Here is a 15,532-nt window from a genome sequence, read left to right as displayed (position 1 = left end):
GTATGTCCGAGCTCACAGTCAACAAGCTCTCCCTGTGAAGTGGATGTTCAGCTTTCTGGCATGGATTTATTTGTCGATGGATTTATGATAATGTTACAAATTAGTTGTAGTTGGATCTGTTGTTTTTTTTCTCAGGTTTTGCTTTCCAGATCTGATCCAGACCTGACATCCTACATAAATTGGCTGGACAGAGCTGAAGGATTTTAAGCCAAAGTCTATCATTTTAAAAATGTCATGACAAATAAACCTTAGATTTTATACATTATCAATTTATCATGTAGTCATTTCAGTGAAGTGGCTCCCAACTTGGAGGAAATGGAAGGGTAATATTGTCTCCATCAAATTTTATGGAATTCCCAGCTTGAGTTAAAGGGTGATCATAAAACCCACATAAACACCCAATGGATGGTTGATTAGTTTAAACTTTAAAAGTTGCAGAGTTCAACAGTTAGGATGTATGTCCTTTACCGTGGGGCTGAATGCAGAAAGGAGACTTTCTTTATGGGCAAGGGATTTGATACTTGAGGGGTTTTACAATCTAGTGGCATCTTGCTGCTTTCCTTTTTCTTATTCCACTTTGTGTTCTATTAATTCTTTTAAATTATATATTTAGATGTCAATATCATGAGAGTTTAAAGGGTCAGAGCTAATAAATCTCTAGGAATTGGTAGCTTCAAGTACCATCGGTAGCGGAGCTAGGTGTGGGCTACTGCCCACGCCAGTCAACACCAATCCCTGAAAACCTTTATTACGAGGGAGCTGGATTTGGGTCCAGCCAAATGTCACGCCCACACCAAACTCACATCGATGCCCCATAGGTACCAAACCCAACTAAGAGTTGTGCCCCTTTGATAAAATTTTCTGGCTCTGCCACTGAGTACCATTAAGTACATTTCATACTTGAAGTTCCATCTGGCAGCCTATTTGGTAATGCTAGTCAGCTCAAGGTCTTCATGTTGAAAGGCGTCTAAAGATTACTGATGCCCTTGTCCTTTGGCATTAACCCTATGGTCCTGTCTCTGAGATCTGAGGGGATCTCAAATCAGTGCTTTCTGGAATCCACTGTTTAATAACCAGTGGATTTCAGCAAAGCAGCAGCATGGATCTGAGATCCAAGCTGCTTGGGTGGTCCAACCTTAGATCTGTGGTAAACAAGCATGGCCTGAGTGAGAGAAAGATTTTCTTGATGTGAAAGGGAGACAAGTTCAAAGATTCCAAATGGAAAACAAGAATTTCATTTCATGGTAAAGGTGCATCTCTTGACTTGGCAGGTTCACCAAAAAACTGAGTAACTGTCCTCATCGGTTAGAAAAGAAAGGCATGCTTTATAAAGGCATTATGGGTTAATAAACAAGGTCCAGACCCAGTTGGCTTAAGATTTTCCTATTTTAGGATGTCTAGAGCTTTTGATACCGAAGTTTTTGTCCTTCTGCACAAACCACAGTGAGGGAAAGGCTTTCTTGAGGGAGACATGTCCAACGGTTTCAAATGGAAAACAACAAGAATTTCATGGTAAAAGGTGCATCTCGGACTTGGCAAGTTCACCAATAAAACTGAATATATTTCCTCATCAGTTAAGATGGGCATGCTTTATAGAAAGCATTCCAGGTTACTGAACAAGGTCCAGTTCTAGGTTGGCTTCTGACCTACAAGATATATATCTGTAGGACAAAAATTGGGATTTTTCTCATACTGAGCATAATTTTCTACACATTATTCATGAATACTTCTAAAATTGGCAGTTCCTTATTTGTCCTTGTAACGAAATCTTACTGTCTATAGAGTCTATACAGTGAAAAATTGATAACATATGACTGTAATGATGTAATGATGAGTTTTAAGCTCATACAAGTAAAAAAAAAAAGAAAAAAGAAAAAAGTGGGATCTCAGAAAAATATTAAGATGGTGAGGAAATGATCGTAGATCATATCTCGTGGTCTACCTTCAACTTGCATTTTTGAATCAACCCTTCTTTATAGCCTCTTTACAATATGCACCTACCGAAGATAACTGCAGTGGTTCTCTGAAAACAGGGGAAGATCCAATTCCACCTTGCTTGTTCACCTCCTCCTGTTCATTTCCTAAGTGGATTGTTTAGATGACATGAAAATTGTATTCAAAACCTTTTTTAGATAGAGACTAGTTTAGGATAACATGTTTTGATGCTAGGCGAGGTCTTGGCCATGGCTTTAGTAGCAGCCCCCAGCCCAGACCCTAAAGTATCCCATTCACCTACACTAGTCAATTTTCACTCTCCCTTGCTTTTCCTTTCTGCATATGTTTTCTACTGTAAGGTGTACCTTTCTTAAAAACAAGAACTTTAAAAGGTAATTTTTCATCACTGCATACTCAGGTGTATGCCACTTTTTACTTGTTTGTAACTTTGTATGCCATCTCCTGTTGGCATTCACCGTCCAGTTGAAACATTTTCCTTTTCTTTCGCACCTGTTCCTTAAGATATTTCCATCATCTCCCACTTGGTTCATGCCACTTAATTCTACTTCTTGACTCTGTGCTTTAGACCATGAGCCAACTAATTGAACTGTGTATATGTAATATGGGGCTGACATTCAGCAGGTTTGCATTGGAACAAATTGAACTATGTTTGATTCAATTAAGTGTGTCAATGGCTATAAAATGGAAATTGCAGCCTGTGTAGGCATGTGCGTTAATGCAACCCCTGCAAGATTTAATTTCTGAATTTCTTCTTCTGTTTTAATAGGTTTCCATGGGTTGACCAATCCTCGTTGGGATGTGAGGGCTTTTTCTCAAGATGGTGCTCACCTATTCAGCATACGTAAACCATTTTGAATTCTATCTTATGTTTTGGGGGGGGGGGGGGGGGTGGTGGGGGGTGAGAGAGAGAGTACTAGCTGTATTACGTTGTACTCTGCCCAAAATATCATGTTGCAAAAAAGACAAGCCATGGTGAGATCTGTCCGTTCAAGGAATTGATGTTTCTTTGACATAAATAAGGAAAATAAGTTAACAGTGACATACAGCCAAATACAATTTTGAACTCATATGAAAGAGCACCAAACCTTGGCAATTCCTCCTCTCTCTGACCATGAGGTGTATCACATGGCTCTAACCCAAAAGTCAGTCCCTTAAGTCCACAAGTTGAGTGAACAAACACAGCAGCTAGGAACAAAAGGTCCCCTCATAGAGCTAGGGACCACCTTAGCTGTAGCCAATAGTAAGTGATGGACCACCATTTCTATTCTTCAACAAACTGCAGCTGCCGCAAACCCGCGGCGCCTTAATTCATCTGTATGACTAGTGCTGTTTTTGCCCTAGCATGATTGGCCTGAAAAGAAGGAAATGCAGAAGGAATTTTTGTTTTACTTCTTGAACAGGATGTGTTTAGCTTTACCTTGATCATGACATCTTGATTAAATATCACAGGAGGCCCATGATGGTGAAACACCATTGTTCATTAGAAGGAGAGTGGAGGTCTTAGGGATGACATGCCCAATCAATTAGTCTCTTCTGATCCACAACTTAAGCGCAGCTGGATTGGGTCCCCTAACTACATATTCTTCTACTTACCTATAGGCTGTCAGTATCCGCCATTTAATCAATTTGGGTATCTCTTCTACCATCAAACAACCATTCAAAACTGGCTAATAATCGACACATGTCAGGTCCCCGTTCCTTGATCGTCGGACTCGCCATCTCTTTTCAGTATTGCAGGTCCAACTTCCTCTCTCCAGAAGCAACTTGACGGATAAACAGATTCAGCCTTCCATCTCTCTCTCTCTCTCTCTTTCTGTGGTCGCAGTCAGGTAGCATTAATCGTACCTCCATCTTGGACTCTTGTGAAAAACTTTAATGAGTTGGGCCGAGCGCACCCCATCCAGTGGTGTCACCATCATCCTCATTGGATCATCACAGAGCTAGGAAACTGCCTTCACTGGGAACTAGCAAGAATAAATGTTCAAATGGAAGGCAAATCATGCAAGTGGGTAGGGGTTCTCCAGAAACAATTAGGGCTCCGTGGCCTTGAGGTAATGGCGAATGGCTAGTACAACAGCTCAATATCTAAGTCCATAGAGGCTGACCCACATGGCCTAGGCCTTACAATGGTCCGGTCTATCCCCTCAAATGCATGTCATTTTCTTTCCATCATCCTTGCGCATTCATTTTGCTAAAGCCAAATCCAAGCGGCCTCTTGGTGGGGTTCATACCTCTAGTGATAATAATGTAATAATAATTTTTGTACCTTTGTAGTATTATCTTTATATGTTTCTCACGAGCAATATTCGGTCGAATCGCCACAATGAAGATTGCGATCTTCACTGCTACAGTGTGGTCATGAACGATATTAAATGCCTGGAACTTCCGTTCTACCAATGTGTGGGGTCATTCTTTTCTCCCCTGCATTTTGGAACGAACAAGCACTTGCCGAAATGTAAAAGATATGAAATGTTGAAGACCATCAAATGCAATAGCGAGATAGCTGAAATGTAAAAGATATGAAATATAGAAGACCATGAAACGTAATATTTAGATGATTGAACACAGATACCAAGAGATGCAAGTCCCCTTTCTGCTGTCATTCTAAATCAAAGGAAATTTTAGCCACCAAGTTAGCCATCGTTATTCTTTTCTGAAGTTGCCTACAGAATCAATCTCTCTCTCTCTCTCTCTCTCTGTGTGTGTGTGTGTGACTGTATATTAATGTCTGTACGACGCGCCGTTGGTGATAGGCACTGTCAAAAGGATAAGTTGGGTAGCCATGAATCCTTCTGCCTCCTTCTAAGCGTTAATGGTGGAGGAAATGACAATTCAACCTGCGGTCACGGCTGATGCAAGCTATACACAGACAGGCATGTAAGCATGCACATACACACACACAGTGACATGCTTGCATGCAGCCAGATGAAGATAGAAAAACCTGGATAGTGGTGCCTCGCACAGTGATGGAGGCTGATAGAATGTCCAAGTCTTTCTTTTTCAAGGCATCCCTAGCGGTGTGACATAAATTCTAGAGAACAGGAGTTTTTTGACATAGTTTGGTAGAGGGCTACGCTCTCCACATGTTTGAATGGGAGCATACGGTCAAGACTAAAAATCTCTCAAAAGCGTTCTTCTCCACCATTCAAACAACCCGGCGCAGGCAGCCGGTAATTATCGGCACCCCTATCGACTTAGAGGGCATGGCATGAAAATCCTCTTAGGGTGATGTGAAGCCATCAGTATCAACCCTTTTTGTTTATTGGCTAAGTTTACATAAACAGCTGTGAATCATTCAATTACGTTGACACGAAATTAACAAATATGAAGAACCCTTTTTCATCATTCTAATAAATTACAAAGAGCTCTTGATTTTTAAACATACTCTTGATTGAAATGTCGTGAAATGATATTTATCAAATATTCAACGGATCTCACGGGAAAACTTGGCGTTGGAGGTAAAACAGAGAAGGCAGTCGTGACTGTCAAATAATCAGGTACACAGTTCGACTTTCATGGGCGTCACTTCTTGTGTAAGCTCAAGCGGAATATTGTAACACCAGTGACCAAGAAAGATAAAAGGTGGGTACAGGCCTAGGCTTATTTTTTCTTCTAAAGAAAAGAATTTATCGTTCTCTGTTCATGTAAATGATGCTCAAAAATTCGGTCTCGCATGCATGCATGTGCAGCCATATGTACACCCAATGTCCAAAAACAAATAAAAATGAAAATGAAATAGAAATAATTCCTCCTCTATACTTGGCATGTGACCTTCAAATTGTCTCACATGACTTCACCAAGAAAAAGGAAAAAAAACAGGGCATAACCTGAGCTCATTATTTATTATTTATAACAAGCACAGAGAGGCCTGTGGCTGTGGAATAGAGATTAAATATTAATGTTGTAACATGAAAGCTTGAATAACCAGTCACTTGTTAAGCTGGTGTTTATTTTTCTATGATGAATATAAAATAGTTCATAGGCCAAAAAAAAATCAGGTACAAGTTTAGAATATTAATATGGAGGGCATAGAAAAATGTGGGCATCTCCTACAAACGAGAAACAAGGGTGGAGTAAGGCGGCAGTTTTCTCCCATGTGTGCGTTCAGGATGGACGCCGTTTGGTGAATGATAAAATAGAAAAGAGAACACAGATTGAAAATTACAGCGGCGAGAGAGAGAGCGTACTTGGGTATCCCATCAATATGCTATGAAGGGTCTTTATAATGATGTGGAAAATAAGAAGAAACTTTCATGGTAGAGAAAAATAGTTGGGACAGAATGAAAACGACATGACAGCACCAAAAGATGGTGAGATCTAAAAAAAATGAGAAAATGGAAGTTTTTAACGTAAGAGAAAAAAGAAAAGAAACACAGTGAATCTTTCCCAGGTTGGTAACTTTTTTCTTAGTTCTTCATCCTTCTTGGGGTAACTTTTCGATGATTCAAGAAAAACAATCTTTACGTTATTCATGGAAACTGAGGGAAGTTTACAGCTAAGTCTTAGATTCTGTTAGCCCCAACCTCAGGATTTTTCACCATGCTTTTATAAACCGACAAACACATAATCTGATTCGACTCATGGCGTCAGGCAAAGGATTAATGTAGAGAACTAAGAAGGTAGTTAACATAGGAAAAAACCCTATTCTTTCAGTGATCGAACTTTAAGAGATGGTACAAAATTTGCAGAAACAAGAGAAAAAGAAAGAAAGAAAAGAGAGCGAGTCACGCCTCTTTGTTGCATACTTTTCTCTCCCAAATCTGTACATCTTTCTACTTGTGAACACAAAACAAAGAACACAGGAAGACACATTACTATCAAAACTTGAACGTCAATGGCCGGGCTGCTGTTTCTGTACCTCGTTCTTTTTTTCTTTTTTTTTTTAGATACATATTTAATGTACACTCAGTCTCAGACCATATCTTTGTTGTTAACCCGAAAGGCAAAATAACAGAGGCTGATGAATGATCTCAGAACTGAGATATGCATCTTCTATGGCGAGGCATGAACTGTTTTGTCTGCTTTGTTTCTTCTTTCCACATCTTGGCAATGTCTTGTGCTGTTTTAACTGCATCTATTGAGGCACCCGACAGCCCCCTCTTTGTGAACCCAACAGCATACAGCCCAGATTTCCCTTTCCAGCCATTTGGGAATGGTGTCTTTGGAAACCCAGTTTTGGAGAAGAAATCAGATTCCTGCCAACAGAAGAAAAAGAACAGTTAGTCACATTTCAACTGCTATTTTTTGGTATTTTCTTCTAAAATCCATTTTAGAAGACAACCCAGTTCACAAAATAAGATGAAAGATGGATCCTCACCCTTAGCCAGTAGGGGACATTGCTCTTGTAGCCCGTGGCTAGTATGACAGCATCTATATCAAGAGTCTCGCCATTGACAAACTCCACCTTCCCAGGCAGAAACCTTTTTATGCCTGGAACAACCCTGATGTCTCCGGACCTGATCTTCTCTAGAGCACCAATGTCCAAAACGGGGGTCCTTCCCAATGTGTTCTTTAGATACAGAGGACCCATCGCAGGGCGTTTGATGCCATACTTCTGAATGCTTCCGAGCTCCAACCACGCACAGATCAGCAAGAGCTTGTCCACCAACCAGACTGGCAGCCACCTGAGCAGGAAGGCGGCCACTACGTACGTGGATATTCCAAATATTTCCTTCGGTAGAACATGCACCTGTTTTACAGAGAAAAAGCAGACTCAGTCAGTCGCCGAAGCTCATCTGAATGCATTAAATAATGACCAAAGAAAACCACAGACGAAAAAACAAAATGAAGTTGATCCTTTTTTTTTTTTTTGGTGAGAGAGAGTGGTGGGCTAACCCCACAAAAGAACACAGCGAGGAATCTGCACTTCCAACAGTGAAAAGTAAAGGTAGACACGAAAACAAAGTTCTTGTTTCATTTAATTATTGATGGTTCATATGCTTCAACTATGAGGTATCACATCAGCCTCCCCTGAGCATGATGAATCCATCTTCAAAACGAAGAAAGCGTAGCAGACAAAACGTGAAGATCCCAATTTGACAACTTTTCTGAAACGCCAATCAAGCACAACAGCCCCAGAGCAAAAAGGAGAAATCCCCACTTGACAAAAAAGCCAAAGCGCTATCAACATGAACAGTTTCTTGATTTCCAATGGGCAAAAACACAAAAGTCAACCAAAAAAACTCCCGCAAAAACCAACTCAGAAAAGCCAGAAAAAGACAACAGTAAAACACGTTTTTTTTACTCTCGCTTTTTACGTTCTCCCCATAGAAAACAGAAACGAACGAGAAGGAAGCAAGAACTCACCGAGTTCCTAACGACCATCGACGGCTTCGCGTCAAAATCACACAAATCCAGGCTCATTTCCATGCCGGAGTTGCCGCAGCCGACCACCAACACTTTCTTGCCCCTGTATTCCTCACCGCTCTTGTACTCACAGGCGTGTATCACCTTGCCGCCGAAATTCTCATTCAACCCATCGATCTCCGGCACCACCTTCTCGGCGTTCTCGCCGGTGGCAACCACCAGCCACTTGCATATGTACTCCACCTCTCCGCCACCGTTGGCGGCACCGCCCTGCACGTGACAGGTCCTGACTCGCCAGATGCCGCAGGTGGCGTCGTAGACTGCGGACTGGACCCAGGTGTTGAAGTTGGGGGTGATGCCGAACTCGTTGGCGTAGTTCTCCAAGTATTCGACGAATTGCCGCTTGGAAGGGTACTGAGGGTAGTGAGGCGGGAAGGGCATGCGAGGGAGCTCGCAGAAGCGCTTGGGGAGGTGCAGCTTCAGGCGGTCGTACGTGCGGCGCTGCCACAGGGAGGCGATGCAGTCCGCCTTCTCCAGCATCACGAACGGCACGCCTTGCTGCTTCAGGCACGCCCCAGTCGCCAGCCCCGCCGGCCCGGCACCTACTATCACCGGCCCGTTCACCCATACTGAGCGACGGGCGAACAGCGGCTGAAAATGGTCAGGCATGCGCACCATCCTCTCTTCTTGTTTCTGTCGTCTGTTTAGGTAGGAACAGGGTGTTTTAGAGAGAGAAACTAAGATGGTACTCTAAAATATGAGATTGGTATCGCTGTTTTGATTGGCTTTTACAGGAGAACGATCGAGGGACAGAGAAAGTAGGATCCTTTTGGAGCTTGGAGTGTCGGTTTCGATTGGTAGCAGAGAAAGAGAGAGAGCTTAGGTGATGTAGGTGTTCTTGCTTTGATCAGTCTTGGATTGGAGAGGTTGAGAGAAGAAGGGGAAGGCTTTCTTTGGTCTTGGTTGCTTGGTAGCTCACAGAGAGAAGCAAACAAAGTGAGTTAAGAGAGAGAGAGAGAGCAGAAGTGAATAAGATGGATGGGATTGGAGTGAGGAAGAAGGGGAGGGGTTGAAGGAGTTTAAATAGCTTTGAAGGAGGAAGGGAGAGAGGGGGCATGTGTTCCTTACCAGAAGCCATAACCTTTGAGCCACTGTCAAAAAATCATCACCTCCCCTCAGCCGACTCCCTGCTTCCAAACTCCCATTTTGGCTTCTTTTTTATGGATACTTTACTGCATCTCCTTTTTTTTCTCTCTCTCTCTCTCTCTAAGAATCACTCCAATCTTAGCCTGTTCTTCATAAGTGGTGTTATTTTATTCAAAACAATGATGAATAATATTATACTATTTAAAGATGGCATACAAAATAGTTAAATTAGTCTTTATTCTTATTGTTGTTATTTAATGCATATATGGATTGATAGTTGTGGAATGCATGAGCTAAGACAGTCAAAGCCTTGGACTTTATATGACAAATTTGCCCCTCCTCACTTTTGATCTTATGGCTGGGGCTGTTCTATCAGTCACATGTTAGTGTGAGATAAGAGCTGGCATGCCAACTTTGTACCAAAGTCAAGTTTGCTTTTGTGTTTTTCCTACTGTCTGTATTGAATTTCCTTCCTTTGCTTGGTTTCTATGCATTACATGGGCCATCATGTTACCCAACTCAATCTCCAATGAGATTATGATCCCTCTTGAATTCAAGTTAAAAATGCCTCAATCTTGAGCTGAGATAAGAAACTCAGTTTGATACTTTATATGAAAATCAAACAAGATCTCCTCACCACTCAGTTAAAAGAGGTTGGCTTAAGCTATGTTCAATTGAAACAGGAAACTACTGTCTCTGGGGAAAAGACAGGAGTATTCCAGTTTTAAATCCTTGAAGAAGGTGACAGTAAAAAGGTAAAAAACCTCTACAATTCCTCTGGATTTACACCCAAAATCAAAGCTAAACGAAAGCAAAATCTTGTCAGAGATAAAGTGGCCTGAATCTTAAGATAACCAAGAAAGATAAATAGTCTGATCAAACACCAAAATTATATTGGAGATATCAGGACATATCACCCTCTTAAACTTCGAAACCATCTTGTTTATGTTCTCTCTCTTAACTTCTTAAAACAGTAAAGCCTGATATTTTGTCCAAGATTTTTGCACAGAAGAGTCTTCGATGTTTTACTGCAAGATTTTTTTTTCCCCTCACAAAGAACTTAGTCACACCATTATTTGTGATATTTTGCTGTTATAAGCTACAGGCAAAGGCATGAACCCAGATATATAAGCTGCCCTAATCAAGCACTCAACTATAAAGTATGACAGTGATGATGTTAGTTCCCCATCTTTTTTACAAATGTCAGGCAGATTTTGGCAGTTTGGTGAAAGTCCTTCTATTTCAGATGGTGCATCCAATATGTAGAAGAGAGATCTATTGAATACTAATCTACTCCGTCTCTCACTCATTTTAGCAGTTTTTCCCCATAAACAGTTTCATGAGTTCTTGTTTCTTTCATCTGCTAATATATAACGTGGGTTCTTGGTGCTTTTTTTTGGCCCAATCTACGTGTTTCTTGTTTTATTTTGTACAATATCAGCATCAAGAAGTTTCACGCATAAGATTGTAAAATATCTTTTTATCATTGAATGATCATATTGAACATTTGGTATAAAACGATCTACATATATAATTATCGATCTATCATTTCTTATATAAAGTCAACGTCTATAAGTTTTATCTTACATGATATATGTACATATATGTATAATAAAATGTTGTGTTAGTGAACAATATGATGAAGCTTAAAGTATCTACCAGTTGTGAGCAAAGGACATGAATCATGTTTACATTTAATCATATCATATGCAAGGTTGCTTAGCGAAGTTTGCTTGTTTAGCTTGTTTCTAAATCATCATCATTATTGGACTCATATATATTCACTCCTGATTTTTTTAAAAGGGCTATAATCTTGTCAGTGAAGTGAACATGATCACAACGTGATTTAAACATTTATTTAACCGGCTAAAAATTCCCTCAACAATATTCCATTGTTTTCTTTTTTTAAAAAAAGTTCTGCCCAGGTTATATTTTGAATTATGTTTGACAGACATAACATGTATTGCGAAATTCTCAAGTTTTTTATTTAAGAGTTAGATTATTTTAGTCCTCTCCAATTTAATATTTAAAAATCCATTTTTTTTTTCATTTGGCTAAGAACGAGTTTTCAGCTACCCAACATTGTGAGCTTCCTGGTTGATTATTTTAAAATTTTCTCTTAAAAAACCGTGAGAAAAAAAAAATAATAAAAACAAAGAACAAATTAGTTAGAACTAAAAGGTTTGACAAGATGATTAAAAAATTAAAATAAACTACTGTAGAAGGGCCGTTATTATTTTATTAATATAATCGATTAATTTTTCATTGTATATAGATTGTAAAAATTATTCCGTCTAGTATCCTAACTTCCTAGAATTATGTCAACTATTAGTTGAAAAAAAAATCAATTTAACTTTATAGAAATTTCTACTAAAACGTCAGAGTTCCGATCAAAAGGATTAATGGAAATTTGGAATTATCAAATTATTTAAATGTCTTAATTACTTCGTCTTCGCCCTTCGTCATGTTTCTCATTAAGTTGTTAGAGGCGCATAAAGGGTCGCAAACCCCCGATTATTTTACTCATTATTTTAATAATATCTCCCTAAAAAGAGGCGAGTGGACGGTGGATCAAATTTCGATTACCATTTTTAAATTTTCTCCTTACCAATTACGAAAAAATCGCCACGATCGAAGCCATAATTTGATTATTAAAATATTAAGCATGTAAATGTGAGACCCAAGCAAAACATACCTCATTGAAATTCACAATTTACCCCGAGTTTTACAATAATTTTCAAAAGTATTCTAACCAGACCTAGGCTCAGTTCGGTTCAAATCAAGATAGGCTCGACAATGTCGGACTCAGGAACCAATGCGCGACACAGCTCGATAGAGCCAAGTGGTGAAGACCGAGTCAACCGATCAGCCATGTCTCCCAGCAGAGGCGCAACTTGAACTCACCACGGTTCAAACCAGGTCAAAGCCATAAGGAAGGGCATATTAGTAACTTCATCTTATTTGCTGGGACCTCCCTGAGGGCGACACGTCACGATCGCCGGGCCGGTTTCGGATCTAGAGGTCATGATCTGGATCCAGAAAGGTGGGTGGAACCGAGGAATTTTGATATGGGACCCGCTCCCTTTAAATGAAACCCGGTCTATAAATATCTGTCCGCGCCACGTGGCAGCCAGAGAGATGGAAGGGACCGACGGCCTCATGCGTCCACGTGGATTAGGTGGCCAGAATGAGGCTATGGGAGCGTGGGACCCGCAGCCCTCGTGATTGGATCTCTTGGTCCACGTAGGACGGGGTCACGCGGGGGCCCCATGCCTCCCACGCCCCAGCCTCCCAAGCCACGCTCTTCCCTTCTAGTTGGCAATTGGCAAACATCATTTTCCATGCCCCATTTCATCAACTTCACCCACCTTTTCATTAAAATCCATCATCTAACACAAGTTAATCGTGATTTTTGATTTATTAAATATATCTTATTGAACAAAAATAATTTCAATCTTTAGAACTGTAATGAATGAACGATTTGAACACCTATTAATATTAATGGAGTTGATGGTTTAGCCTTTTCTGGGCAAGTGCGAGGAGTATTTTATTTTCATATCATCGGCCGTGTGAGAGTCAAAGTCCCTTTTCTTTTCCATGCTCATAAGGCCTTGGGGGCTAGGTGTGGGCCTAATATACATCACCTATTACATCGTTCTCACCGCGCGGTACATAAGCTGGACCAGCTATTCTATGCCCATTAGAATAATCATTTAGAACATTTTCAACATTTTAATTTAGGAGTAAAGCAATGCTCCAACAACTTATAAGATGATATTGGTGCCTCATCGGTTGCCTACCGATGCATCGTATGTATTTTTTTGATAAATACGTACTGCTACATGTAATTAATTGAATTATAAAATAAAACATTTCTTAAAAAAATAAAAATAAAAACTTTGTATCGGCTTTGTATTGTATTGGGCAGTATGTATTGGCCGATACGCTCTCATACAAATATTGGTTGTATTGCTTTCAATGTGAGATGTCTTGCTTGAGCTTGGTGCTTCTATCATGAGCATCCACGAATTTCTAGAGACACTCGAACTCAAATGCTCTACGTTTTTGCATTTTAACTGTCATATCAGGTTGGTGGATTCAATATTTTTTGGCTTTCAAATGCACCTCTAGTGAGACTATATATATATATATATATAAGGGGGAGAGAGAGAGAGAGGAAAAAGGTTGAACTGTTTATGTTCTAAGAACTATTACCACCTAAAGTCCAGATAAAAAACCTTTTCACAATCGAGAGCATGAACTCGGTTGAATTACGTAACAAGCTTTAAACGCAGAATGTCGTCTTGTAAGGCACCTTAGGTAAAAAAAACAAATCAATCGCTAGAAACACTTGGTGGAAAAATTATCTTATTGTCTATGATTGGATTCGAAGCACATCTTTACATAAATTAGTACTTAATTTGTAGAGGTTTAGATTGGGTAAAAGCTACAAAGCACAACCTTTAATTAACTGTTTAGAAGATCGAACAGTTTAAAAGCCACTTTTATAGAGAGAGAATGAAGGTGATCGTTGTATATATATATATATATATATATATATATGGGCATGGCCAATTTGCTAAGTAGTGAATGCATGTGCGTTGCTCCTGCTCACTCCTTTTCATGGCTGATGGGATAGGTTCAAATCCTAATCCCGTTTTAAAAAATGAGAAGAAAGAAAAAGTTTTTTGTTTCTGATTAAAATTATGATCTGCCAACTTTGATGCAGCCAAAAGTGCCTAATTAATTCAATATAATATCATTTTATTTTATGATTTCGAAGAGAAAAGGGGTCCAAGGGATCCCCCGGTGCACCTTCCAAAAGCAGGAGCAGGAGAGTCCCTAGGCACTATCGTCCATACACATACTTGCAGGGAGGCGTGCATGCGTGCTGGTGAACTTCACAAGGAAGCACACCCTTCGTAGGGAGTGAGCCCTTTTCGGGACCTTCGAGGCTCCTTCCCCTATACCCACTCTCTCATCTTAGAGATGAAGAGAGAATGAACTAGGAAAATTTAAAAGAAAAAGGGGAAAGGAAAGGAGGGGAGTGAGATCACGCGTATAAGGGAAAAGATAAAGGTGTGTGACAAATGTGAGTACGCGTACCAAGAATGCCAGTTGCAGAGAGATGGAGTGGAAGGTGGGACGAGAGTCCCTAGGAGGGGCTCTTGCAAAGTTGGGATTTGTTTAATCAAAGATTTGGGTTCAATTTCTAGGAAGGATCTCATCCATCTGTGGTGTTTTTGTTGGTAGCTAATTCAATATTGGTAGCCATGGATGATGTCCCTTAATGAATCCCATTGTGACACCATTTTCACTAAACATTATCTCCAACCCTCTCTCTAGAAGCGTATGTTGGTATCTTCCTTGTTGTTTCCATGTTGTTTCATATATGTTTGTAAATATATATACGAAAAAATATAAACACATACCAGTTTCTTTCTCTCTCTCTCCATACACACACACATATGAAGATGATTGTACTTCTTCATTTGGAAATAAAGCGAAGCATGCACCATCAATCTCTATCCTGTTCTCTCTGCAGTTGCACACCACATTCACGAAAACGATTACATTAGTTAGCTTGCAGTTCGGGTGAAATTGTTATATGGCACTCACAATATCTAACCTGCTCTCTCTCACTATTTGGTTTGCAATTTGAGTAAATTAAAAACTTGGCAGCCTCAATCTCTATCCTGCAATTACTCTCCGAGCATGCATCTGGGCAGTCCATATTGCGGCTCAGCTACCTGCAATGGCTCTGTGCATTGGATCGGCAGGTGCGCTTTTTCTGCTGTTGCGATCTGTCATCCATCCACCTCATACCTCTCAATTACAACCAGCTGACTCCTGCTGTCTCCCACATTACAGTCGATAACAGCAAAAAAGCGATGTTAATTATAAAAACTGCTTCATATCGTAGGGCTAGGGCATGGACCGATTCCTACCACATCAGATACAAGGCTGATCTAGGGTTATACGGTTTCACACTCATGTATGTGTGTGCAAGCACGCTTTCATACTGAACTCATGTATGTGTGTGCAAGCACGCTTTCATACTGAACTCATGTATGTGTGTGTGTGCACCCGCTTATGTGTGTGTATATAGCACTGATACTGTTAT

The 15,532-nt window shown here is 40.2% G+C and overlaps 1 protein-coding gene across 1 annotated transcript; it reads right to left on the bottom strand.

The window, feature by feature from the left end:
• Positions 1 to 6,663: 6,663 nt before the first annotated feature.
• Positions 6,664 to 9,551, bottom strand: LOC116265180 (probable indole-3-pyruvate monooxygenase YUCCA5). The gene is made up of 3 exons (XM_031645726.2): positions 8,263 to 9,551; positions 7,274 to 7,645; positions 6,664 to 7,151 (listed from the first exon to the last, which is right to left on the bottom strand). Exons 1-3 carry the CDS (start codon positions 8,938 to 8,940, stop codon positions 6,927 to 6,929), a joined length of 1,275 nt encoding a protein of 424 aa, XP_031501586.1. The 5' UTR covers positions 8,941 to 9,551; the 3' UTR covers positions 6,664 to 6,926.
• Positions 9,552 to 15,532: the final 5,981 nt, after the last annotated feature.

This window comes from Nymphaea colorata, chromosome 12 (genome assembly GCF_008831285.2).
Source record: "Nymphaea colorata isolate Beijing-Zhang1983 chromosome 12, ASM883128v2, whole genome shotgun sequence".
NCBI lineage: Eukaryota > Viridiplantae > Streptophyta > Magnoliopsida > Nymphaeales > Nymphaeaceae > Nymphaea > Nymphaea colorata.
Note: the sequence above shows the minus strand (reverse complement) of the source record. Positions and strands in the feature narration are given on the sequence as shown.

Coding starts and splice junctions, on each gene's coding strand:
- LOC116265180 (XM_031645726.2), bottom strand. CDS start 8,940: ATGGTGCGCATGCCTGACCATTTTCAGCCGCTGTTCGCCCGTCGCTCA. Junction 7,646..8,262: donor CGATGGTCGTTAGGAACTCG/GTGAGTTCTTGC, acceptor TCTGTAAAACAG/GTGCATGTTCTACCGAAGGA. Junction 7,152..7,273: donor ATGTCCCCTACTGGCTAAGG/GTGAGGATCCAT, acceptor TTCTGTTGGCAG/GAATCTGATTTCTTCTCCAA.